Below are 26,065 nucleotides of genomic sequence, written 5' to 3'. Positions count from 1 at the left end.
TTTATCTTCAGTCGGCTGGTTGACTTGCCCGCCCGGGCGTGTTCTTCAACTCAGGTCGCATACCTTTCCAAACCACCCTTTACTGACAGTGAAACTAATATTACTGTCTGGATAATAACATTTTAAAATTTCAAAATTGAAGTGCTTATTCGCGTATCACCACCTGGTTCACACCAATCCTATCAGACCAATGATTATTTTTTTCATTGCAGCATTCATTTAACATCTTTTTCCATGTGAATCATCTGTTCAATTCTGTTCCGGTATCTAATGTCAAATATATTCCCACTAGTACAACCAACATCATCAGACATATGTAAACTTAAGGTAAGAATCCTTATTTCATACGATTGTGCGCACAGTTGACTTGCTTAAAACTAAAGTGCGACAATCAATCTGCACACCGTAATACTTCTAGTTTTGTCTCAAATACTTGAACACGATGCATTATGAGTGATCAATCATGTACAGTTACTGGCAGCTGAATGGGCAGATGTTGTTTTTGTCCTTTACACTCCATAACCGCAATTTAACTTGCCATAGCTGATGTTTGTACAACAGCCGATAGCGCAGACAGACCTGCGCGCGCATCTCTTCCCCCGTTGTTTTGCTAACTGTATCCTCACTTTTTTTTTGCTGAGATTTCGTGCTAACTGAAATGTATAGATGTGCTATTCGAGACTGAGGCAGTAAAATTCACATCGCGCTAAATGAATCGGCGCAATCTGAAGATGTGCTAAGTGAGGGATAGGTATAATTAGAGAGAGGAGCACCTATAGGGGAACACGCTGGGTGAGGACTGGAAGAGGAATAACAAAGTGATTCAAACAAACTGACGGAGTGAATCGGGGCAGTACATGGTCTCCATTGCTATTCATTATAGTGTTAGAGAGTATTATGCAGCGAGTGGAAGAGAAGATTGGAGGAGGAGAGCTGAAGGCCATGCTATTTGCTGACAATTAATGGTGTGGGAGAAAATGGAGATAAGGTAGGAGAGAAACTAAGTGTATGGGGTGAGGTAGTGAGGAAATGTGGTTCGAGATACTGCACTAAAAAGAGTAAAGTTATAGTCATGATGAGGAACAAGAATGAAGTAAGAAGAAGCATTGAATTAGATGGTGTTGAGTTGAAACAGATGGAAACCTTAAGTAACTTGGAAGTTTATTGACAGGAGGGTGCAAAACAAGGAGGAAATACTAATGAGAGGACAACAAGCAGAATCATTTACAGGTGTGTGAGATATTTGGTATGGAGGAGGGAAGTGCCATTAAAATGCAGACAAGTGTTGTACAATACTTAATATGCAGCCATAGTCACATATGGGGCAGAGATTTGGACTGCAAAATAGAGAAATGCTGGAAGAGCAATAGGTATTAAGTTTATGAGTATGTTGGCAGTTATTATGCGAGACAGGATCAGGAATGAGATGGTGCTAGCAAGAGCAGGATTACAGGACTTGAATGAGATCATGGAAAAAGCCAGAATGAGATGGTATGGCCATGTCCGGAGAATGGGAAAAGAGAGGCGGTCTATGAAAATAATGGAGTTGAAATACATAGGAAGAAGGCCCCTAAGGAAGACCAAGGAGGAGGTGGAAAGAGTGAAAGAGCAAATAGTTAAATTATTGCTGGAGATACGAGAAGAATGGAACAGAGTTAAGGAGGAAAAATGTTTTGTGGACAGAGAAAAATAGTAATTTTACTTTGCTGACCCGGCAGTAGGCTGGAAGCAGTTGATTATGATGATGACTCCCACATTTCTATTAATCAGAACATACTCTCTCTGACCCACAAATTACTTATTTCTGTTTACAGTTAGCAAACTGGAAAGACTACATGTTGTCTCTGGCTGCTATATTCAACTCACCAGTTATATGTAGATTTAACAGGCTATGGCACCTTCTTAAATTTACAATAAACCTACTGTTCACTGTAAAGTTCCCTACTTTGATGTGTCTATTTAGGCCACAGGTCTAGATATGTGGCCTCTAAGAGACCTGTAAATGCTGTGCACATTTCTAGAGATTTAGAGAGCCCTAGCAGTAAAATTCTACTGTGTTAACCTGCATTAAGGGTTGTTCCTGTTTGAGCGCTTGCATTGGATAGTTTTACCATTCATTCCATCCTTGTTCGGCCATACTATTTATATCTCATCTTGTGTAGCTTGTGCTGTAATATAATTTGTCCTTCGAATTTGACTTAAGCTAAGTTACGTCCTAAACACTCTCAAGCACAGATTTAGATGAACTGTAGTTATGTCTAAGCAGTTAGTTCATAAGGTTTTAACTCTTTTTTTCTCATAGTATTGTGTCTATTTATTCTAATTGAAAGCTAGGGTGTAGTGAAAATTTTAACCTTTGTATTGAAAGGTTTATGTAAGATAGATATATCAATTTGTAAAATATGTGCATCTTTATTCAATGCTCTTGTATTAAAAATTGTGTTTGTCACAATTGTTGAATACATCCTGTACTTAGTCTCTGAATGCATATACTCTCTTGTGCGAATGTGTATGTTATATTTTAGGGATAGTATGTGTTAGCATTGTGTTTCTTAAAATTTTTTTTCATAAAGTAAGCATGCAGTGTTTCTAGGGTGTGTTTTGTTGGTCTTGCAGGGTCCTTGCCGGAGTGCGATGCAGCAGCAGTGGCTTGCCAGGAAAAAAAGGCAAACGTTCATTTGGTCAAGACAGCAGCCTCGGTCCAGAGGAGGGTAATGACACAGCCGCTAACTCCTCTTCCTTCCTCTCTCAATCATCTGGTGGCTGCGACGGTGGTGGCAGGGCGGAAGGGCTGGAGGAAAAAAACGATCGCATTTCTAAAGAGAAACAGAAATTTTTTCGTATCAGTGCGTTTTACACGGACCATAAGTTCAAGCGGAAGGGGATGGCAGCAGCGGTTGCGCCATCCCCAAATACTTGCGAGAAGGTTTCTGCGGTGAAACCGGAAAGCGGGGTTTCTGGTGCAGCTCAGATGGGCAGCAAGGATAAGGTCAGTAGTAGCAGTAGCAGTAGTGGTGCTAGCAGCAGTGGCAACAATAGCAGCAGTGGGGATAGTAGTGGGGATGACAGTAGCGTGAGCAGTGACGATAGCAGTAGTTCGAGCAGTAGTGATGATTCGGAGAAGGACAATGAGCGAGCGAGCAAAAATATGTACAGGACTACTACAATCCCTAAAGCATTTTTAGTGCAGCAGAAGGAAGAAGTGCAAGCTGTTTGTACTGAAAAAGTGAAAGTGGTTTCTAGTTTTCAGCCTCCTTCAAGTTCATGCAAAGAATTTGCAAACACTACACAAAAAATTTCTCTTTTGTCTGCTTCCTCTTCAGGTGAAACAGATTCAGGTGAATCCCCTTGGGGATTTGCTGCTGCTGCTGCTGCTGCTGCAGCAGCATCAGCAGCATCAGCAGCATCAGCAGCAGCAGCAGCAGCAGCAGCAGCAGCTAAAAGTAAAAATAAGGCAATTGTGGGTCCTCTGACAAATCAGGAGCAAGTGAGAAAGGGTACCATTGCAAACACATCTGTTGTGCATGAGCTTGTGAATGATAAGAAGACAGGTGATAAGAGTAAATCAGCGGAGTCTCAGTCTGAAAGTGCTAGCAGGACTGTCTCTGTCGCTATTGGGTCTTCATCATCGTTTGGAGGCCTAAAGACACAGCCTGGGTTTGGTCAACTGAAAGGCTTATTTGATGGTCTGAGTCACCTTTTTGCAGCACCAACACATAACCGAACAAGAACAGGAGTTATTAGTTATAATCTCAATAGAAGGAAGAAACAACTTCATCCAAAAAGAATACATCAACTATCCTCTACTAAGAAGGTAACAATTGAACATCAAGTAGTTCCTTCAAAGAAGGTAGCCAATGAACAGCAGGTGGCTACTTCAAAGAAAATATTAGTTGAGCAAGTTACGCATTCAAAGAAGTTAGTGCCTGATATTCAACGGACTACTTTGAAGAAGGGAGTAGTAGAGTTAGTTCAGCCATCTTCAAAGAAGGGAACGGCAGAGCTATTACAAGCTTCTACAAAGAAGGTGTTGGTTGATCAGCAGCATAAAGCAGCAGTGGAACAAAAAGTATTTTCAAAGAAACCATTAGAGCAGCAAGTGATTAAGAAAGTTTTAGCTGAGCAACAGCCTGTATCTTTAAATAGGGAAGTAGCTGAGCAGCAAGCGGTACAATCAAAGAAGTCTGTTGTTCAAAAACAACAACAGTCACAAGCACCTTCAAAGAAGATAGCTGCTTTACATCAGCAACAAGCTTCTTCAAAAAAGGCTGTAGGACAGCAGCAAGCATCTACAAAGAAAGTGATATTAGAGCAGCCTTCAAAGCAGGCTGTAGCTGAACATCAGCAGCTGGCACTAACAAAAAAAGTTATAGCTGAAAAACAGCAGCAGCAGTCACCTGTAAAAAAAGTTACAGCTGAAGAAGTACAAACTCCTCCAAAAAAGTTAGCAGCTGAAAAACCAGTACCTTCGAAGAAGGTAACAGTTGAGCAGCAACAAGCATCTTCAAAGAAGGTAACTGTTGAGCAGCAACAAGCATCTTCTAAAAAGATATCAATTGAGCAGCAGAAAGCATCTTCAAAGAAGGTTACATTTGAGCAGCAACACGTACCTTCAAAGAAGGCATCAATTGATCTGCAACAAGCATCTTCAAAGAAGGTTGCAGTTGAGCCACAACAAGTACCTTCAAAGAAGGTAACAGTTGAACAGAAACAAGCATCTCCAAAGAAGGTAACAGTTGAGCAGAAACAAACATCTTCAAAGAAGGTAGTTGAGCAGCAACAGGTAGCATCGGAGATTAAGGTAGCTGAGCAACTGAATAGTACAAATAAAAATAGAACTGAACAACTTAATCATCGCAAGAGAGTTCTGGTAGGCCTGGAAACACAATCAACTGAAGTGTCAGTTAATCAGCATTCTCAGTTTAAAAAAATTAAAGGAGATCATAATCACAGAAATCCAAAGAAAAGTCTTGTTGAGCAGAATCATCAGCCAAAGAGAATACAGTCTGAGCAACAGATTGCACCAAAGAAAATTCAGGCTGGACTTCAGAGTAGGCCAAAGAAAACATATAAAATTCATGAGAAGTTGACAAATATTGTAAAGCAGTTACCTAAAATAACAGAGACAGAGCTTTTCCCAAGTGTTAAGAAAGTTTCAAGCGAGCAACATGGCGCCTTACAAAGAGTAGAAGATCATTTCAGTCATCAGAAGAGGTTGCCTGTGGAACAGAGTAGTGGAGATGAAGTTACAGAGGCAGTGACAGCAAGCACTTGCAGCATTTTAAAGAGCATAACCACGACGTCTGTCTTGCGCTCGCCTGCAGGTGACATCAGCACCTGCGTAAAGCACGTCGAGTCTGTGCCGAAGACACAGGGTTGGGCGTACCGGCAGGCCTCTGCAGTCACAAGAAAGAGCATGATGCCAGAGCATATGACACCGTCACGCCTCGTGAAGACTGCAGTGAGCAGCAAACAGCTGGAACTGGAGCGTCGACTGTGGTTCAAAGCAGATTCCTACTACAGCACTACTCTCGGCAAGCTGAGCTACGACGTGATGCGGCGTTCGCTGCCGCAGCCATTCCTCTCGGTGGAGACTGCGTCGAGCGTGGAGGAGTGCGGAACTAGGAAGCGATACCTCGCGGAGGCCACCCAGACCCACCACCATCACCACCACCATCACCACCACCACCATCACCATCATCACCACCGCTTCCACCACCAACACCAACACCCTCCTCCAGTGCCAGTGCCACCCACATCCAACTCCATCGTGCCGACATATTTTCAAAAGGGTAAGAACCCCACCTACTTCCTTTGCGGGTTGTTTAGTTCCCGGCTTCTTCTCTACCTAGCCCTACCCTCTGCCTCCCGACCAACTTGCTTGCCGACCCACTCTACGCCCGTGCCGGTTGGGGGTGCCCTGCCCCCTCGACCGACGGAGGGCAAGGCAGGGGGAGGGTTCCTGGTGTCTGGAGTGGTTGTGAGTGCTCTTAGTGCATACTTCCCTAGCATGCTTTGGTGCGTGGTGGCTGGTGGCAGCAGGATCCCCTCTTCGCCTCCTTCGCCTTTTGGCTGGGCCGCTGTTAGGTCGCGAAGATGGTCCGTGTAGCGTACCAGTGCATCTCAGAAACTTTTGTCTTCTTGCAGCTCGGTTGGGCAGACTTACGTTGGTAAATGTGGACCTACATCTGTACTCGAGTGTGCTGGTCTTTGAAACTTTACGTCGTCTGCTTGCTGCTCTTAGTAATTTGCTCCACCGCCAGCTCCAGAAATTTGGGAATGCTTTAAACTTTCACAAGATTACATGTTTGGACTGAATGTGTTGTCAGTATGTATGTGACAAGAGTGATGTGGTCTTCCATTTTTATTTGCTTTGTATTTTTATTTTGCCTGTATAACTGTTTATGCTTTTAACGTAAACTAAATTTTTTCTTTAATCTTTCACTTTTACTTTCTGCATGTGGTATGGTTTCATGTGTTGCTAACTGTCTTGAAGTCCATTTGGGCATTAACAAATATAATAATAATAATAATAATAATAATAATAATAATAATAATAATAATAATAATAATGATAATGATTGGATACTTGGTGATTAGTAGTTCAATATCAAGTGAAAAATTTTCACGAGGTTAGACTTGTAGATTTGCTGCAACAGCTGACTGGAGCTACGTGAAGCAGGTTTTGCAGGTCTGGAATAGACATTGTTCATGGTGGTTTGTAGTCCACATGAATCTGAAAATCTGCCAAAGTTTTCTCTTGCATGCTGTTTGTATGATGTGTCGCCTGTTGCAGCTTATCTGCCAAGCATCCAATTTTAAATTCTTAACCGTAGACTTTACAAAGATATCATTAATTTGATATCATTGATTTTAGTTGTGGATCCATATCAAAAATTTCATAGGTTACCATTCCAGTGCTTTTCATGCAGTAGTTCTTCGTTTTTGGTGTCTCAGTGCTTTTCATCATGGAAGTACGTGGGCATGCGATCGTGACTGGTTGACAAGTGATGCAGTATTTCAAGTTACTCAACCCGCCTCCTTTTAGGTATATGTATCTTTTATAGTATCTTTTATGTATGAAATGTCAAGGTGTATTTTATCCATCCTGGCACTGGATTTCCTTCCTTACTTACACCAACACCAGTCTCATTAACTCTTGTTACATCTTGTATGTTCGGTAATGTTTCAGTCGCCAATTGTTGACGTCTCGGACGTGTGGTAGCGTGTAGAATCTTATTTTTATTCTCGTTGAGCTACCGGCATTGCCCGTGGCTTCCAACATGTGCAAGTACTGAGACATATAACAGACATGATTCTTTTACTGTTGCAAATGAAGCAGTTTCAGAGTAGCAGCTCTCTTTAGATGCTTTTCTCTATTGTTGCAGGTGATTATGTGGGCAAATGCCTACCCCCAGGTGTTTCCCAAAGAGATGTTGACCTTTTCAACAAAGCACGGGATAAAGCCAACACTGTAAGTAAAATTTTAAGAGTTTTTGTTGTAAACTATTAAGTAGATACTTATATGTATAAAGAGAATTTTAAAACTACTTTTTTTTTTAGCATTTGTATAACAAAGTTAAACATTTTGTAGCATATTATATTAAGAAAATTGTGTTTTATAGCACATGGAACATACCGTATAAACCCGAATCTAAGATGATCTTGAATATAAGACGACCCCCAAACTACAGCCTCATGTTTTCAGGAAAAAAAAAATGTTATTGTATTAAACACATGCCAACAAATTAGATATAAAATTGAAAATATGAATGTTACAAAGGATTTCAACCACCACTTTTGAAATACTGTTAACAGTTTATGTACAAACAGAAATAAATACCTAAATGGCTGCTACTGTAACTGTTGGAAACTGTTAAGAGTTTCATTATGCTGATGCATCATCTTCATTGTTGTCATCTTCACTGCTGTCGACTTCAGCTTCAATTGCATCTTCTTCCCACATGACACTATCTTCACTGCCATCCAATGCATTAGAAATGCAACATTTCTTGATGCTTTTGATGATCACTTCCGATGAGATTGTGTCCCATGCAGCCTTAATCCACTGACACAAGACTGCTATACTTGGTTTTCTGATTTTGCCTGTTGGTGTTAGAGCATGGTTGCCTGCCAAGAGCCATTCAGAGTACAGCACTTTTAGACGGTCTTTAAATGGTTTGTTGACACACACATCTAATACCTGCAGCTTTGAAGTCATGCCTCCAGGAATAATAACAAGGTCAGTGTTCATACCTTTAATACATGATTTCACCTCTGGCGTTAAATGTCCTTTGAATGTTTCTAACACTAACATCTTTCTTCTTTAAAAGTGCCCCAGGCCTTCTATCCCAAACTGCCTTTAACCAGTCTTGCATCAACTCACTTGTCATCCAACCTTTTTCTTGACATCTCACTATTACCCAGAAGGCAATTTTTCTTTTGGCATAGTTTTACGGTTAAGAATGACAAAAGGGAACAATTTTCTACCATCAGCTAACACTGTAAGCATCACTGTTATCCTCGTTTTCTCATTGCCACTTGTCTTCACATTAACTGTTTTAGTTCCAACAGCATCCACTGAATAATTTGAAGGCATATCAAAATATACAGGCGTTTCATCAGCATTTAAAATGTAAATAACATAACTCGCGGAACCGTTCGTCTAACTTAAAAAAATAATCACATCAAAGAAGTACTGTATAACCTACATTAATGTTTTTGTACAAGAAATAATCGATAAGATGGGCGCCATATTTGCTATAAAACATTCCAAAAACATCGGTCGTAACATGTGTAGCCAGTAACTACTGCACAACCTGAAAACATTGACCTAAAATAAGTACGTATGACCCCTTTGTTTTGAATTATAAATTATGGTAAAAAATGTCGTCTTATATTCGGGTAAATACGGTACTTTCCCCCTGATATTGGGGTTCATTTATATGGTATTTGAGAGTTTTTTTGTTTGTTTCAAGTTGAACTTATTAGGATATCTTGAATATTTCCACAATTTTACATTGATACACTTTTCACAATTTTTTTTTTAAATCACTTCTTTAAACCAGTTCCTTAAAACGGGTACAGTAAAAGCTATCAGTCCATGCCGGATTGGTGATTTTTCTGTATTATCAAAAGTGAATATAGTTTTAACAGGAATACCAAAGAAAAAAATCCACCTGTAAGTTAATATGCATGCGATACATAGGCCTAATATTATACTTTATCTCTCAGATTTAAAATATTTGTTATCATTTTGTAGTTTCTCTTGGAAATGTTGTTTGATTTGTTATTGAGACATTAATTTATCTAAATAGTTATTCTTCTAAATAAATAAATAGAACAACAACATACAATGTGTATCATTGTCAAAGGAAAAAAAAAACTCAGATTTGTGCCAATCTTTTAGCGAGCTGCTAGCACTCAAGTCCATTTCCAGTAATCTGTTGCAGGAAAATTGTTTTATTGTTAAAATTGTAATTTATTTTACTAGCCTCATGTCTTCCAAACTAAAAAGATAACCACAGTATTGTTATACCAACAAATAAGCATACACGTCAAATTAAGTTTTAGCAAAATATGCACACAAAATTCATTTTCAAAATGGAAAATTTTGTAAAATTTTATTGGCATGTGAATTCAATACAGATTTACATATATAATACAGATTTAGACAACATGGAAAAAAAAAACATTATTAGACATGGAAAAAAAAAACATTAAAATGCACAACAGCAAATACAACTTTTATTGTGAGGAAAAGTAAAACCAAGCAGCCAGCATGAAATCCATTTTAATTGACTTATTCCTAGAAAGTAAAAACTTTTATTATCAATATTTTAAAAAATATATATATATTTATTAAATCTTCTCCCACATTTTTTTTCTTCTTCCTCAATCTTGTTTTCTGGCAAGTCAACACACCAGGCCACAATTTTTTCCATGACTTTATTATAAAAGTTTCTTTTTAACCTGGTCCCAAGCTTTCGTAATCACATAAATAACAGTCTTTACAAAAGATTTCGGCACCTCTACCACACTATTCTCTCGTTCTTTCTCTACCAGTTGACTTAGCATTTGTCTTTTGTACACTTTTTAAAATTATTTCTAGAACTCCTAGGTCCATTTGTTGAACGAGAGAAGTTATTTTGGGTGTTTAAAACTTCACTGAAATGTCATCTGTGACTTTTTCATTGATAGACGGATGCGAAGGCACATTGTCAGTCAGCAGAACTGCCTTGTTGGAAAGGCCACTGATGGCACAAAATTCTTGAAAAACCTTTGTTTGAAAATGTTGCTAACCATACAAGCACATTTTTATGACCTGTAAACGACTGGCAATGAGTCTCATTTCACATTTTTTTAATGCACAGGTGTTTTTAGACTTCCCTTTTATAAGAGGAATTTTGTGCTTTCCTGGTGCATTTCTGCAAGCCATTATGGTGAGGTGGTCTTTCCCTTTTTTATACCCTTTCACAAAATATTCTAATTTTAAGGCTAGCAGTTTACTCTGCAACATCCTGCAAAATAAACCAGATTCATCGGCATTGTAAACTGACCTGCAGTCTGGTAGATCTTCCTTTTTAATAAAGTTTTCAAACTTTTTTTTTTTTTAATTTTTCTGCCGCTGCCACATTACCTGACAATCTTTCTTCAGTGATAGTGAGTTGACACACTCTCTGCAGTTTTTTTCCACCTGTCCAACCACCCCTGGCTGGTTGTTAACTCTGGTCCCCATGGGACAATTGTTTGCTCAAACTGAATGCTTTCTGTTGGATGATGGGTCCGCGTTCTCTTTCAGCACAAAACCAGACAAACAATGCTTCATTCAAAGTTTTAGTTTGGCAGTTTTTGCTTTACACCGTTAGCCAATCTGACCGTAGAACTCATTTTTAAGACAAAAGTCTTCAATGTGTTTTCTGTTCTTTTTCCAATCCTTTATGGATGATGTTTCTATTCCAAACTAAGCAGCAATGTTCTTTAATGGTTCTCCCTTATCAGTTCTTGTCAGTGTTTCCAACCTTTTTTTACATAGTCACAACAAAGGTTTTATGTTCATTTGCCAACACAGAGAATGCGCTATCGAAACAGTACAACGATACTGTACCTCGACAATGACACTAGGACAACACACAAACACTACCGATGTTGCAGCGCAACTAAGGAATGTTGTCTCTAGGTCAGTGCTAAGTGCGTGGTTGGGTTAGGGGAAGGAGAGGGTTGTCATCAGTTTGCTGCGTAGCAACAGCAGGTGGGATGAGGGTAATGAACACTCCTGATAGGCAAGTGAATTCCAGTACTGTACCTACTGAGAATAGCTATTTATCATCCGTAAAATAAGTTTTCAACTGGTCTGAGTTAATGAGGTTTTACAACAAAAATATTATTTTATTAACAATATGTTTTCTTCAAATAAAATTCTACTGAAGATAGGAATATGTTTTCTCTTGTTATTGTGAGAGTCTCATTTTTTTCACGAAGTAAAGCATAAGTTTTAACGATGCACTTGCACAATTTTATTTTCCATAGCATCTTGCAATAAATTTGAATATTTTTTGGGGATAAAAATTGGTTTCTTTAAACAGATATCTTAGGAATAGAATCAGGTGTTATAAATAAGCTTAAACCAAGCTGTACTCAATTAACATTGTGTGTGTGTTTGGTCAGCAGTGCATTTTGAGTGTCTACTTGCATGTTAATTGTTATTGGAGTAACCTTAGGTGTGGAATGAAGTGATAAGTGAGATAAGCTAGCAAGAGATTGCTGACAGCTAGGTCATGTCTACTGGTAAGGAGAAAAAAGGGGCGGTTTAGAAAAAATAAGCTATTGTGGCACAATTTTATGTTTGGACCTGCCAAGGCAGGCAGTAGTACAAGTAGTGTTACTGGAGTAGTTTTAAGAGATGCCTATCTGGACACACATAAGGAGTCCAGAGCTTCAGAAGGTACCATACAATTTAAAAACTGCTTAAGATATCCATGCTAAGTTTGTTTACCAAAATAATTTAAGAATGCACCGAAGGCGGATGAGTAGTGTGGTTTCCGTATGTCGTTATTAAACTGTATTTTTAGAAGCAAAAAATACTAAATTACGTATTTTGAGAATAATCTTGGGACATGAAACACGTGGTACAGATTCTTGTTTATTTCTACGCCATATAATGTTTGTTACCACTCAAATCTCATAGTTTCCCTATGCACGATGAGGAGACTGCGCACCAGTTCAGAGCTTTGCGCTTAGAGTCAATACCGCGCTAGACGTACCGACGAGCATCGCACTTATCATCCCGCCTCACTAACACTTATACACTTCTGACTAGGTGTGGCCCTTAACCACAGTGACTGCAGTTTATAAATAAATACATTTTTTTAAATTCAGTTTTTTCTAAGGTACTGGGTCATATAAAAAAAAAATTGGTTGTCTGTAAAGTCGGTTTACGGACGATAGTTTAACGTGACGTCATAACAAAACATTGATGAAATGATTGATCCAGAAGAAAAGGAAATATCATATTCGGCCTGAGACTGAGCCTTAATAGGTTTTTGCAACCAAACCAGTTAAGCATTAAAAATATTATATTCTTTGAGGAAGAAATTTTTTTTAAATTTTTCTATCTTTTGTATGATAAAATCTACTTCAGCATACTTTTATGAATAACATTGAATCATTTTTATTGAATTATCACTATTTTGTATGGATACAAAGGAGTGAAATGAAATGTACAGTTTAATTAATAAATTTACTTTTATTTGCATTCATTAACTCAAATATATTTATTACTTTTGAAATGTTGCTTGTGCCGTATTTATTTTTACAAGTACAAAGAAAAAATTCCGCAGCTGCCGGGATTCGAACCGACAACCATTGGATTGGAAGTTAGCGGTGCTGACCGCCAGGCCACGAGGTTATGCTTGAAATTTAGTTGTTTTAGATAGTATATACATATTTATAAAAATTTTGCTCACGGTAGGGGAATAATATTATTTCGATTTTATAACATGATTTTATTAACAAATACGCATCCCAAATACACCAAACTTATTTATAATGTGTTACAATATTTTTTAAAACATTGTGCAAAATATCCCGGGTGTAATTTGAATTATTATGTGTAACTGTACAACACCATTGTTGGTTCAAAACGTATTTGAATATTCAACATTACTTTTAAATAACTGTACCGATTGTGCTGAAAATCGGTGGACAATCGTTAAATTACATAATATTAATAATTCAAACGACGAAAATATGATTGAAAAGTCAAATCGATGGTTGTTCCAATCGAGTGGAAGAGAGATGCCACGCATGCGTACAATGAGCAAACAGGGCACATCCGTAGTGGGACATCCGTAGTGGGACATTTTTTCGTGCGTGCAGCCGGCATTCATCGATTTATTAGACGTCACGTCAAAAGGTAGCAATCATACAACCCTTACAATTAATTGTTGTTAGCTAGCATAACTAAGTGTTCAATTTTCATGCAATTTCTTCCATATTTAATAGTACTTCAAAAGCAGTAAACCCCCACCCAAAAATCAGCACGCAAGCAGCTCAATCGTTGGCGAGTTACAGAATGTGCAGAATTGAAGACTGTTGGATTATAGTGTGCCCACTGTATTTATATTCACAAAAAATGTACATCTTAAACTAACCTTTTTTTTTTTTTCTGCAAGGAGATTTAGAATCTCCCTAATAAAATGTTTGTTTGACAGGGATGTGATCGTATATTATTGTTTGCTTTATTAATAATAGATGTATAATTATGTATTACTATTTTTATTGAATTATTTTTACACTTGCTTGTATTAAAATCTTTCTTTTGTAAGAAGTATCTTACCCCAGGCACATGTTTGTAGTAGTTTTTAATATAATTTTAAATGCTTTCAGTTATTAGATTGTGCTATGGCTTAACGTAATATTCGCTTTAGAATTGTAATTTATTTTGTTGGATTTGTTTAATTAACACCATATGTATTCTTTGCACTAAAATATTTTCAATTTACATGGAGAACAATGATGTATGTTATTTAAATAGTATAATTTCGTAATTGTCATGTTTTGATATGATAGCAGTTGTAGACTAGTAAATGTGAGTGTGAAAAATGCTTAGGATAGCCACACAGAAAATACACATACACCTAAAATGTTGAAACAGCTTGTGACTAACCTCATTATGGTGCTAAACCATCCAGCTAAGAAATGGCTAGACAATATTCTCATGTATTCAGGAAAGAGTATGAAAAACCCTAGATTTTTAAGGCTGTTTGAGGAATATTTCAAGTTACTTGCGTTGACCAATGAGGAGAAATTAAAATGTGTAATTGTCTCAAAAATACTGTTTTGTGTTGGTGGTAATTATCACAAGACACAGTACAGGATTATAGCTCGTTCAAAAAATTATTTATACAACAATTTTGGAGTACACCAATACAGAGAAATCAGAGAGTTCAGTTAGATGCTGAAAAATTGGACCTCATAAAAGGAAAAAAACATTTCGGCAGCATTAAAGTGTTGGCTGAAAGTGTCAGGATCACTTCAGCAGCAGTGCTGTAAATTCTGGGAATAAGTAATAAAATAATCATTGTTACTACATGATGGGCCTTACACTTTCTTTGAACTCCAGTTTCTCACTAATGCCTTTTTTATTAATTGCAAGGCATAACATTGCATAGATGATCTTGGGATGGATGATGGATGGCATTGTGGTAGTGCCTGAGCATGACGCTCAATGATATTGATCTTTTGTTGTAAACACTTGATTAGCTGGTGAGCCATATACATTATATTCATGCATGAAATGACAACTTTATATGGTCTACGTAGTTGTTTTGAGGCAGTATCTAAGGAAAAAAAAAGTTTCAATATCCTATGCCAGAGCTAGACAACAGTGCATGTGTCAGTAATTTAATTGAAAACACTATGAAAGTTGTGTGCCGCAGAAACCTAAGTTTTTTTGCCTGTGGGTTGCTAATTTTTCTCATTATTATTTTACACTCCGATTCTGGGTGGCAACTTTGAGCACATACTTATCAGCCATGGTGTCTATTGTGCACAAAATGGATTACATTCAAGAAATGATTTCCAAATTTTTGGTTACACCTTAAAGCTCTGTCTTGTTGGTTGGTTATTTTATTTTCTAGTCATTACTGTTAATTAAGGAATTTTTATGTTATATTATTCCAATAGCTCTTTTGCAATTTTTCTTGGGGTCACAAATAATCTTTACAACGTTATTTTTGAGCTGTAAAAGGTCATGCAAGATGAACACTTGCATGACTTTTACCACTACTAGTTTATTTGTTGTAAATATCTGTTTAAAAAATTTGAGACCTAACACAACATGCAAGAGAGCTACTATTATAAATATACAGAAAATCTCTTAAATAATAGTTATGACAAGACAATGAAACACCCACCATGGGGAGTGAGACTAAGCCTTAAATCTATTTTTCTGTGCCTTGCCTGGGGAACTACACTCTCGATAGCTCACTGTCCTGCCATTCTGGGTGGATCGACGTGATTGCACTCAACTTCATGTGGGGTGGTTTCCAGGAGACGCCGGCGATCACCCAGACTGCGGAGGCGATCCTTACGCCCGGATCGATGGCATCCCCGACGACGACGGCTAGCCAGCAGCGCTGCCCGGGCGCTATCGAGTTTGGAAATTTTGAGATTCAGACTTGGTATTCTTCACCTTACCCGCAGGAGTACGCCAGGTGAGGCACAGCTCCAACCTGTGGTCATATCACTTGCTCGTCGAAGGTATTCCCACCCAGTTCACAGCAAGTTGAGTTTGCATCAAGTCAAGCTGAGCCGAGTTCAGAAGTAATACCTTTGAGTCGAGCAAAGTGGAACTCTCACTTGATTTTTTTTTTTGTTGAGTCATTAAAAATCAAGATGAGCTCAAGCGACTGCAGAAATTTTTGAGAAATATTTTGTGTTCCTGCTGTTTATGTTAATTTACCATTTGTACCAAATCAAAGTTCATATGTTTCTTTATGTTATAGTTATCTGCGTTAAGTGAGTAAGTAAATTATAACGAGAATTGTACCAATTTTTGATCCGTAAGATTGAGAGTTTTATTTCCACTGCATTGGAAAACTCAGTTGTTTTTCTTCTTTAAAGTATAGAAAAATTGTGTGGTTTAGCGAGCCAAAATTGAAAACATATCAGTAATATTTTGTTTGCTTTTTCTTTTCTTTTAATTTTAAATGATTTAACCCCACAATTACCTTTGATATTAATTCTGAATGAAAGCCTGTTTTTAGAACATAAAAAAAAGTCTACAATGATTCAAGAATACATATATACAATTTTTACATGTTTTGAATCATACTCTAAAAAGGCATTGTGATACAAGTAGTTTACCATTTAAACGAGTGGTTAGGTTAGATACATTTCAAGTTCTTTAAAATAGTGTGGATGGTTGGTTAGATTAGCTTCATTTCAAATAAATGAAAATCATAGGACAGTTGGTTAGGTTAAATTAGATACATTTGAAATTTGCTGTTCTTAACCAACCCTTCTCATGATTTTACGCTAGTTTTAATGTACCTAAACCCTAGAAATGATAAGCTACTAGCTAACTACTTTAAGTATCACAACCCCCTCTTAGAAAATAGTTAGATAACATTCGAAAAACAATACAATTTTTTTTGTAAGGATGGTTCTCTATCAAAATGACCTCCTTAAACATAATAGCCCTCCAGACTATAAAGTTTTAGTTAGAAACCAATCAGATTTGAAGAGAAAAAAAAAGACCCTTGGCAGCCTAATTTAGCAACATAGAAGTGTATTGACAATACAATTTTTGTAGTGTTTAATATTTATTCTAAAAAAAAAAGCCATTATCTTCAGAAATTACTTTTTTTTAACATCATTAAATGGATGTGCTAAAATCCTGCTCATGCTTACCAAAAAAAAAAAAAAAATGTAAAACAGAAAATTTACTTTTCATTATTTTTCTTTTTGTCTTCCCTTTTCTGGTTGACGATTGTCCCTACTTTAAAAATATAGTTACTTAGGCATTATAAAAGTCACTTATTTCTTTAAAAAGAAAAAGAAAAGGAGAGCTAGGTCCAGGGGTGTATCCGGGGGGGGGGGGGGGGTTAGGGGTTCAACCCCCCTCCCCCTCCTAGCACCAAATCTTTAATTAATTTCTTATTCATCACTCAAACAAATTTCATATTAAAATTAATAAAATTTTTACCATTACAATATTTAAATTTAAGTACCGAAAACTGCTAAAATAGCACTATTTTACACCTTAAAATCCAAATTTTCCCGGGGGAGGACCCCCGGACCCCCCGCTTTAATACGGGGGTGGGGGGCCATGCTTCTTAACACCCCCCATATGCAAATCCTGGCTACGCCACTGGATAGGTTTAAAATATTGTTATGAGTGAGGAAAGTGGATTCGTAAGGATAACTCAGTTAATTTTATACAGTTTTATTTGCTACTAATATATTTAAATTACTAATAAAATCACCATACTTAAAATCTGTTCACAATCACTAAGTATCTGTTTAGTCCACAGTTCACACAACTCACTGGAGCTAGGCTCAACAGTGGTTCCTTATTTACCTCGCACTTGTCCCCACACACAGTCTTGCGCCACTGTAGCACTCGCTTGGTCCCGTCACTCTGCGTCTGCGCTGCTCGCCGAACTCTCACTTCACTCAACTCGCCTGTTGGAGCTCCCACAGAGACTGCCATTACTGCTTTTATACCTGTTGGCCATCTTTCTGGAACTGACTGGAGTGGTTGTGACGTGTTGCATCATCCTAGGCTCAAAGCATCCAGAACAGTGGCGCTTATTCACGCCACTCTGCGCGCTGGCTTCCTGTAAGCCAGCGGAATTCCCAGGGATACATAAGGGATAGATAAAAGCTCCGAGAAAGGAGGGCACGGGGGCAGGGGTTGGCAAGGTCAGGTCGCTGTAATCCTTGAAGGTTTGCGTACGTGTCAGATCGCCTTTCATGTGAGGCAATGCTATGACACAATAGTCTTAGTTATAACTAATGTGGCTATTTAAGACCTTATACTCCTGTAATTTAGTTATATAAAATATATCATATTTAATATTATTTTTGAAATTTTTTTTTAAGGGAATACCGTGCTGAAGTAAAGGTATTACTAGGGACCCCAGAAAATGGTAAATAAAACTGGCTCATTTTGGTGTAAAAAAATGACAAAAGCGGTGCAAAAAACCGGTGTAAAAATTAGCAAGCGGTGCAAAAAATCGGTGTAAAAATAAGCAATCAGTAGAGACCCCAAAAAATTGTGAAAAAATTATGCCATTGGCGGTGTAAAAAAAACCTCATAGCCTTACTGCTTCCTTATTTGCCTGGCCAATTTTTGGGACATAAGTTTCTCTAAGAGTGTTGGCTGATGATGGCAAATCCCCTGCACCTAAAATGTATACATAACTTACAATATACTTATAAATAGGTAGCATTTATAAGGTTATCGCTCAAAATATTAATGGGCTAATTTATTCAAAACAATTCTTAGCCAAACCTAACCTAACCTTTTCTAGATTAGGTACTGCTGGATTACAGAGTCAAACCATCAATCAATCAGTCAAAAATATATTGTGGTGTGCTCACCATTTCACAATGCAATCCATCCTATTTATGTGTTTGTTAATCTGAGGTACTTGCATATTTATTTGAAGTAAAGGTAAGTTAATCGATAATATTGTAGGCCTACATATGCTTATGAACTTTGATTAGAGGGGGAAAACATTTCTAAATAAATAAGGCTAACCTTCAACATTGGTGTTATACCATTCCCTCATAGCTGGATGATCAGCTTTTTCCAAAGGAATGTTAACTTCCTGCATCATATTAACAAAATCAGAAAAAAAATTCTTGTTTTCTGCACTTTAAAGCTTGTTTGCTTTATTCACGCTGTCGCCTATCGAGATTTGTTTAGACACGGTAGAATGCTTGACAAAATAATTGTCTTTTTTGTTTTGTTCTGTGTGTGTCATTTGCCACATGCTTTTTGCACGTGTCTTTGCGTGTACAATCAACCCGCACGTAGCAGAACTTGCACATCATAATTTTGTCCCGCTGATCAAAAATATAAAATCATCCGATTTTATCTCTCTTTCGCGATCAAACTTTGTCGAAGTTTTCAGCATCTTAGCCACAAATTCAATTGTATCACAAAACTTACAAAATGTGGACGGTAGTTGTAAACACTCATAGATATGTGCACGCAAAAATGACTGCCATCTTAGCTCGATGCGATTAAATTAGGTTAGAAAAATCGACACCAGTGCGCCTTGCGGCAGAAATGACCATTATTCAAAACACGAAAACTGTGGAGTCAATTTGTTATGTTGGTAGTGTGCACATATCTATTGTTGACAATTTTTACATTTTGTTTTCATTTGCGATGGCAATATTTACTGTTGGTAAACAGAGTAATAAAAATACGTGAATTTCAGTAACATGTCAAAACGAAGATAATATCACGGCACTAGTCTTTCAGTCTATGTTTATTTCACGCCTATGTTTATGATGGCGTAAATAAATAGAACTTACGACATAAGGACATTATTTTGTGAGAAAAAGCGTGAATTTCGCGCGAAATGTCGTGAATTTCGCGACTATGTCAAAATCAAAGGAAAGTCGCAAAATTCGTTTAAAGTATCAAATTTTCCCGTTATTTCGTGAATTTCGCGCTTCACCATTTTTCGGGGTCTCTAGGTATTACTACTCAAGTACATAATTCAGAGACCACAGAGGGTGGAGGTATGTCTCATTAATTATGAAAGATTTTACTCTCTGTTCTTTCAGAATTACCTATTCTATAACAGGAGCTGAAACACCTTTGGTGGACCATCTTGCTAAAACACCTATGTATCCCTCACTTAGCACGACTAAATTGTTCCTAAAAATGCTCGTGTTATTCAAAATCTCGTATTCTGAAGCATTAGTTTCCATAAATATCAAGGTTAATTAATTTAATGTGTTCCAAATTGTGTAGGAAAATATACTTTACGTAGTATAAATGCGTTGAATAACACTCAACTATAAATATGTCACACAATTAATCTTTATATGCCTCCCATCACACTTTGTATGACAAATACGACACCGCGTAACAGGAGATATGTGGTTATGTACTTTATTGTCAGTCGGCTGGTTGACTTTCCCGCCCGGGCGTGTTCTTCAACTCAGGTCGCATACCTCTCCAAACCACCCTTTACTGACAGTGAAACTGATATTACTGTCTGGATAATAACATTTAAAAATTTCAAAAATTGAAGTGCTTATTCACGTATCACCACCTGGTTCACAACAATCCTGTCAAGCTAATGATTTTTTTTTTCATTGCAACGTTCATTTAACAACCTTTTCCACGTGAATCATCTGTTAATTTCTGTTCCGGTATCTAATGTCAAATATATTTCCGCTAGTACAACCAACAGCATCAGACTTATATAAACTTTTGGTAAGAGTCCTTATTTCATACGATTGTGCGCACAGTTGACTTGCTTAAAAGTTAAGTGCGACCTACGTAAGTGTGGATTTCATGACATTCTGCATTCCGTAATACTTCTAGTTTTGTCTCAAATATTGAACACAATGCATTTTCCTCTCACTTGGAAAAAACATTTGGTCCTTTACACTCCATAGCTGCAACTTAACTTGCCATGCTGATGTTTGTACAACAGCCGATAGTGTAGTCAGACCTGTGCACGCATCTCTTTCTCCCTTGTATGGCTAACTGTGTGCTACAGTAAATCTGTTGTTTACCGAGTTGAAGCAGACTTTGTGGTGTCATGTCCAACTTTTTTTTTTGCTTGTTGCGATTTTGTGCTGACTGAAATTTACAGGCGTGCTATTCAAGACTGAGACAGTAAAGTTAACATCGCGCTTAATAAATTCACACACTGAAGACGTGCTAAGTGTTGAATTAGTATCCCAGTCGTTCCAGATTGTGAGATCGAAGGACACAAGCAAATACGTTTTTCCTTTTCTTGTGTTTTTAAAAACAAGGCTTATTTGATTTTTGGTTAAACTAAACTAGGTTAGGAGCTTTCTATTGTGTAAAACAGAGAACTCCAGCAGGTATACTTGTGTCCACTTTGGGAAGAAAAGTGATAAAGATTTGTAATGCGAGATGAAAAAAAAATTATCTTAATATAAAAATCAATTTTTTTATGAACATGTATATGTAGTTAGATTTAAAACCTATTTTCTTAAAACTCATAAACATATTTGGAAATCCAGCCTTAGATATCAGCTAAGGAATTTTTTTATCCTGTACATCACTATTTTTTAAACTATTCTTACATTTTGTTTCAAACAACTAACACTGTAGAAAATAAAGCTACATTAATGCTTATTTTCATCAAAAAATTAAGCTAATTTTAGGTTTTTTTTTGTATAGTATAACATATTTTTAAAAATTTGGTAGTAGTCTGATTTAATTTATTAAAATCAGTAATTTTTATGTATTAGTGGCCTTAGTTATTGTATTTATTGGTTAATCTGCTGTCACACGAGACTATGAGTGCTAAGCCTGTGGACAAGATTAAAGTGTTGTGTTTTCATGTGACATGTATTGTGTGCAGGCTACCAAAGCTGTTCCTTTGCGAGTTTTGTCTCAAGTATACGAAAAGTAAATCAATCTTAGAGCGCCACCAAGAGAAGTGTACTTGGAGGCATCCTCCTGCCACCGAGATTTACAGGCATACAGATCTCTCTGTGTTTGAGGTAATTTACAGCTTATACTGTAGTTTGCACAGATATTAAACGGAACTAAATTAATTAATTTTATTATACTATGTACTTTATAATAAAAATGTTTTATGATAAAATTTAGTATTGTATATTAAATTAAATGATTGAAAAAAAGTTTGTTGTGATTCTTTTTGTTGAACTTGCTATTAGGAAATATCACACTTAGGGAATTAAAATAAGGGAAAGTTTTTTCCCCATCAGAATAATCTTCTCTTAAGTAATGAAAGCTGAATATGTATTTTAGGTATATTTTATCTTCAATATATATAAAGAAAACTCATGCTTTGTTGTGAAACCCCAGGGGGGATAGGAGGTAAAGATTTTCATGAAAGCTATATTTTGGATTTCTCTAAAGCTGTTTGTGTGAATTTCAGTATGTATAGTGTACACAAAAAATAAATACTGTAGTGATTGTTTTAGGACAGTTGTAGAGATAATTGAAAACTGTTTTTATTTATATTTTATGTTTATTCCGTTGTTGCTTATCTACCAGCTGTGGAACTTCTTTGTTTGTTTACCTTGTAAATTGAATTTCTAAACTTGCTTTTATTTTTGGACAGAATATATTTATATTTGGAGCACTTAAGAACAATCTACGTACACTCTATCGCATAATCGTCGCACCCTATTTTAGGGCGTCAAAATTTGGATAAAAAAAACTTATTGTGTAAACGTCGCATGATGTTTTCGGTCCCGCTATTAGATTCCGAGCGCTTTGTGCAGGTATCTTTTCCGTATAAAACGATGTATTTTAAAGTAGAAATCTAAAATTTATTCGGAAATTAACTATTTTACTTATTTAATTAATGGAAATACTAAACTGTCTGATATGTAAATTTTCTTTTAAAGACTTTATAAACATTAAAACCTTTATCTATTCGTCTGTGTTGCCGCGGTGTACTGCTTATATAAATGTAGCCAGCGCTAGTTGGCATCATTCATGTTCCCGTATAGAGCGCGCGCACGTAGTCGAATATCGATATCTCGCCGATTGAATACAACGCGCACTCTCTGTTGAGTGCTGAGTTAACTATATTTGATAGTTTGCACTCTTTTGTGGTAAATGTGTACTACGACGATAGTTACATGTTAGTTCACGTCACATATTCAAGTGGCTTGCGTTCGGGTCACAGATTTGGTTTTTCTATTTAAATTTGAATAAAGGTTTTTGTTGCATGAATTATTAATATAATTTGTTTGGCGTGCTCTTGTATACTCCACCGTTTTTTAAATAAACGTACTTTCCATAAACTGGTTTTGTTTTTATGAATAACTTTACCTGAAAAAAAAATTTTTTTTTACGCATAATCGTCGCACCTCTGCTTTTCAAACTTGATTTTAGTATAAAATGTGCGACGATTATGTGAGAAAACACAGTATTTACATAACATGTGCTTTGTAATTAGAGACTTTTTAAGTCACTGGCAGTGTTTCTGAGTGGCATCATGTTATTGGCTGTCGCTCTAGTAAAGTTAGAGGGCATTTAAAAAATCCCATATAAAATATTATATTATTTGCCGAGAATTACGAAGCATTAAATTTGAATATGTATTATTTTTATTAAGTGAGTAATAATTTTGCCATCATCCACGGTCCTGTGTCCACCTCAGGGTGAAACAAAAAGCAAGACAAGGAGAAACAACTGCTTACAGGAAAGCAGATTAGCGCAGGTTGAAACTTACAATGATCGTATAAACAAAGAACATAACTCCGTCAGAGGAAACTTAAACCTGCTGAGGAGTTAAACAATGACATATTGAACTGAGTGTTACACATTATAAGGCATGTATGTCTTTTCACTCCTTATAATAGGAGCATCAGATAAGCAGTGAATGTTTCTACTCGTCCAAGATCGTCTCCACAGCACTCCGGGTAGCTTACTGTCGGCCTCAAAAACTAAACACATAAGAACGAGCCGAGTTAAAAACAGAGTATATAAGGTGTAAAGAAGAAATACATCTGCAGAAGGAAAATAGTTCCTGATGGTGGAGGGGAGGGAGTAAGGAGGGGAAGAGAAGTGACACTCGCTACCTAAGAATCAACCCGACGTGAACGGAAATAAAAACGTAACTCATGCAGTATACTGCAGTAGTATTATTTGAGATCATATATTTTAAATAATTAATGATAAGAATAATACAATGTCAAATTTAATGCTCTGTTATTCTAGGCAAAAAAAAACATTTTTTATGGGATTTTTAAGGTCCTCTAACTTTAATTGTAGATAAATCTTAAGCATGAACTTTTTACAGCAGTGCAATACACTATAAAGGGTTTATCTGTAAAAATTTCAGATTTTTAAACTTTGTTTCAACAAAGTGAAACTTTTTTTTTTAAAATTTGCTATTTTGAAAATGGGTAGGAAGCTTTCATTGTCACCATAAAAAAATGAACTTTGACTGAAATACATAAATCTGGAGGCTGTGTGTCCTCCCTTGAATGTGTTCTAAATTGGCTGCGGGCGGTTAATGCTTGCTTGAAACTTGTAGGTGGACGGAAATGTTAACAAGATCTACTGTCAGAACCTTTGTCTCCTCGCAAAGCTATTCCTGGACCACAAGACCCTCTACTATGATGTGGAGCCATTCCTCTTCTACGTCCTCACGAAGAATGACCCCAAGGTGAGTTCAGAAGCGGGAATTGCTTGATTCATTTGCAGCGTTGTAGTGTTTTGTGAGCCCTTCCTGTGTGAGTGACTCCTGACGGTTATTACACTGCCACAAAATTTCCGCCTCTCTTTTTAATCAAGACCTGCAATGGCTTCTCCAGTGATGCTAGTGATAAAACGTAATTACTAGGGACAAAATTATAGGGTGAGTTGCAACTTCCAAAACGACACTGTAAAGCATGTAAATACAATATTTTAACACCGGAATGCAGGCTAATACACCATTTAGCACCAAAATGTAACTAAAAATAAATCAATCAGCAATTTGACAAAATTCAACTAAAATTTGCAAAACTGTTATCTTTTAATATGTTAGATTCTTCATCAAATGTAATAAATTTATTATGAATTTCGGACCACAATATATGATCTAAATGGATTGGAAATAATTTATATAATGTTGTTTGAACTTGCATCTATTTTTAGTAACATGTTTTTACATTAATGATGTCTATTTTTCAAACATAACAAATTTTCTAACTTTTTTTTTTATTGTTTTGATTAGTTTGGTTTTGAACATGCTTATTAGTAATTACCTACCTATGATTTTAATGTATTATAAGTGCATCATGTGTGTCAGTCAAAATGAGACCCTTTTGGTGATACAAGTATTAAGACTTTAAGACATATTTTAGTTTCATATGTGTTTAATAAAACAATATTTTTATGAATAAAGACAAAGTTTAAAAATAAAAACAGCCCTAAAATCTCTTGATTTAAAAATTAAATTGGCCTAGGAAGAAAAACGTAAAATCTTGTCCCTTGTAATCACCCGTATATTTTATCTAATGATGGGTCAACTCCCAATTTTCTTGAAACCGAATCTCAAAGAGTGCATCGAATCCACCTCCGTATCTGAATCTAGGTTTCAAGAGTCAAAAATGAAATAATGTATGTAAGAAATTAAAATTTTAACAAATATGAGATGATTATTCATAGCACATGTGTGTTGCTGAGATTTTTAGCTAAATTTTAAATTTGTAATTCCTAATGATTTTACATTTTTTTTAATGTCGCAAACCTATACTAACCAACCAATTTTACAATATCACATTATTATATTTATATTATTTGTTAAAACGAGAGACTACTTGAAGTGTCACAATGCCATCTTGCAGAATGAAATGAAAACTTGCCAGGAAATTAAAAAAAAAAATTTTTCCTACAGAATTATTTTTGTTTTTACAAAATAAAAAGTTTTGGGTTTCAGAAACTATCTCAAAAAAATATTTAAGATTATCTCTATAACTTTCTTAAATTAAATCAAACCATTTTAATAATTATTGTTGAATCATTAAAACATGTTGTATAGAGCATCCCACTCTTTGATTGCAGTGTGGAAGTAAATGGGCGCATTCTCTCTCTCTCTAACACACGCCGATTGCCGTTAGCACTGTCCTTGTTTCTTCGTGCGTTGTTGCCAAATATCAAACGAAATTTAAAATTTTAATTTTTGGACCAAGCTTTTTTTCATATTGTATAGAATCAAAATACGCATCAGGCAATGCTTATTTTGAATACTTAACAATATTTTAAGTGTCCGAAAAAATTAAAAAACATAACTTATTCGCTGCGAACTGTTTTGAAGTATTCCGATATGTTTCACATCAAAAAAAAAACCTACATGTGTATTTC

General features: G+C 36.4%; 1 protein-coding gene across 3 annotated transcripts in view; it reads left to right on the top strand.

Moving 5' to 3' along the window:
* Positions 1-26,065, top strand: part of LOC134533700 (histone acetyltransferase KAT6B) — a 183,282-nt gene that overhangs the window by 84,576 nt on the left and 72,641 nt on the right. For 2 of the 3 annotated variants that reach the window (XM_063371260.1, XM_063371259.1), the window contains exons 3-7: positions 2,617-5,792; positions 7,389-7,474; positions 15,553-15,716; positions 21,594-21,735; positions 24,252-24,383. In XM_063371260.1, the coding sequence (XP_063227330.1) occupies positions 2,617-5,792; positions 7,389-7,474; positions 15,553-15,716; positions 21,594-21,735; positions 24,252-24,383 (3,700 nt within the window). The remainder of the gene's footprint in view (positions 1-2,616; positions 5,793-7,388; positions 7,475-15,552; positions 15,717-21,593; positions 21,736-24,251; positions 24,384-26,065) is intronic. The other variant, XM_063371261.1, reaches the window with a different exon arrangement.

The sequence above is a fragment of the Bacillus rossius genome, chromosome 7 (genome assembly GCF_032445375.1).
Source record: "Bacillus rossius redtenbacheri isolate Brsri chromosome 7, Brsri_v3, whole genome shotgun sequence".
Taxonomy (NCBI): domain Eukaryota; kingdom Metazoa; phylum Arthropoda; class Insecta; order Phasmatodea; family Bacillidae; genus Bacillus; species Bacillus rossius.
This window is presented reverse-complemented; position numbering and strand designations above follow the sequence as displayed.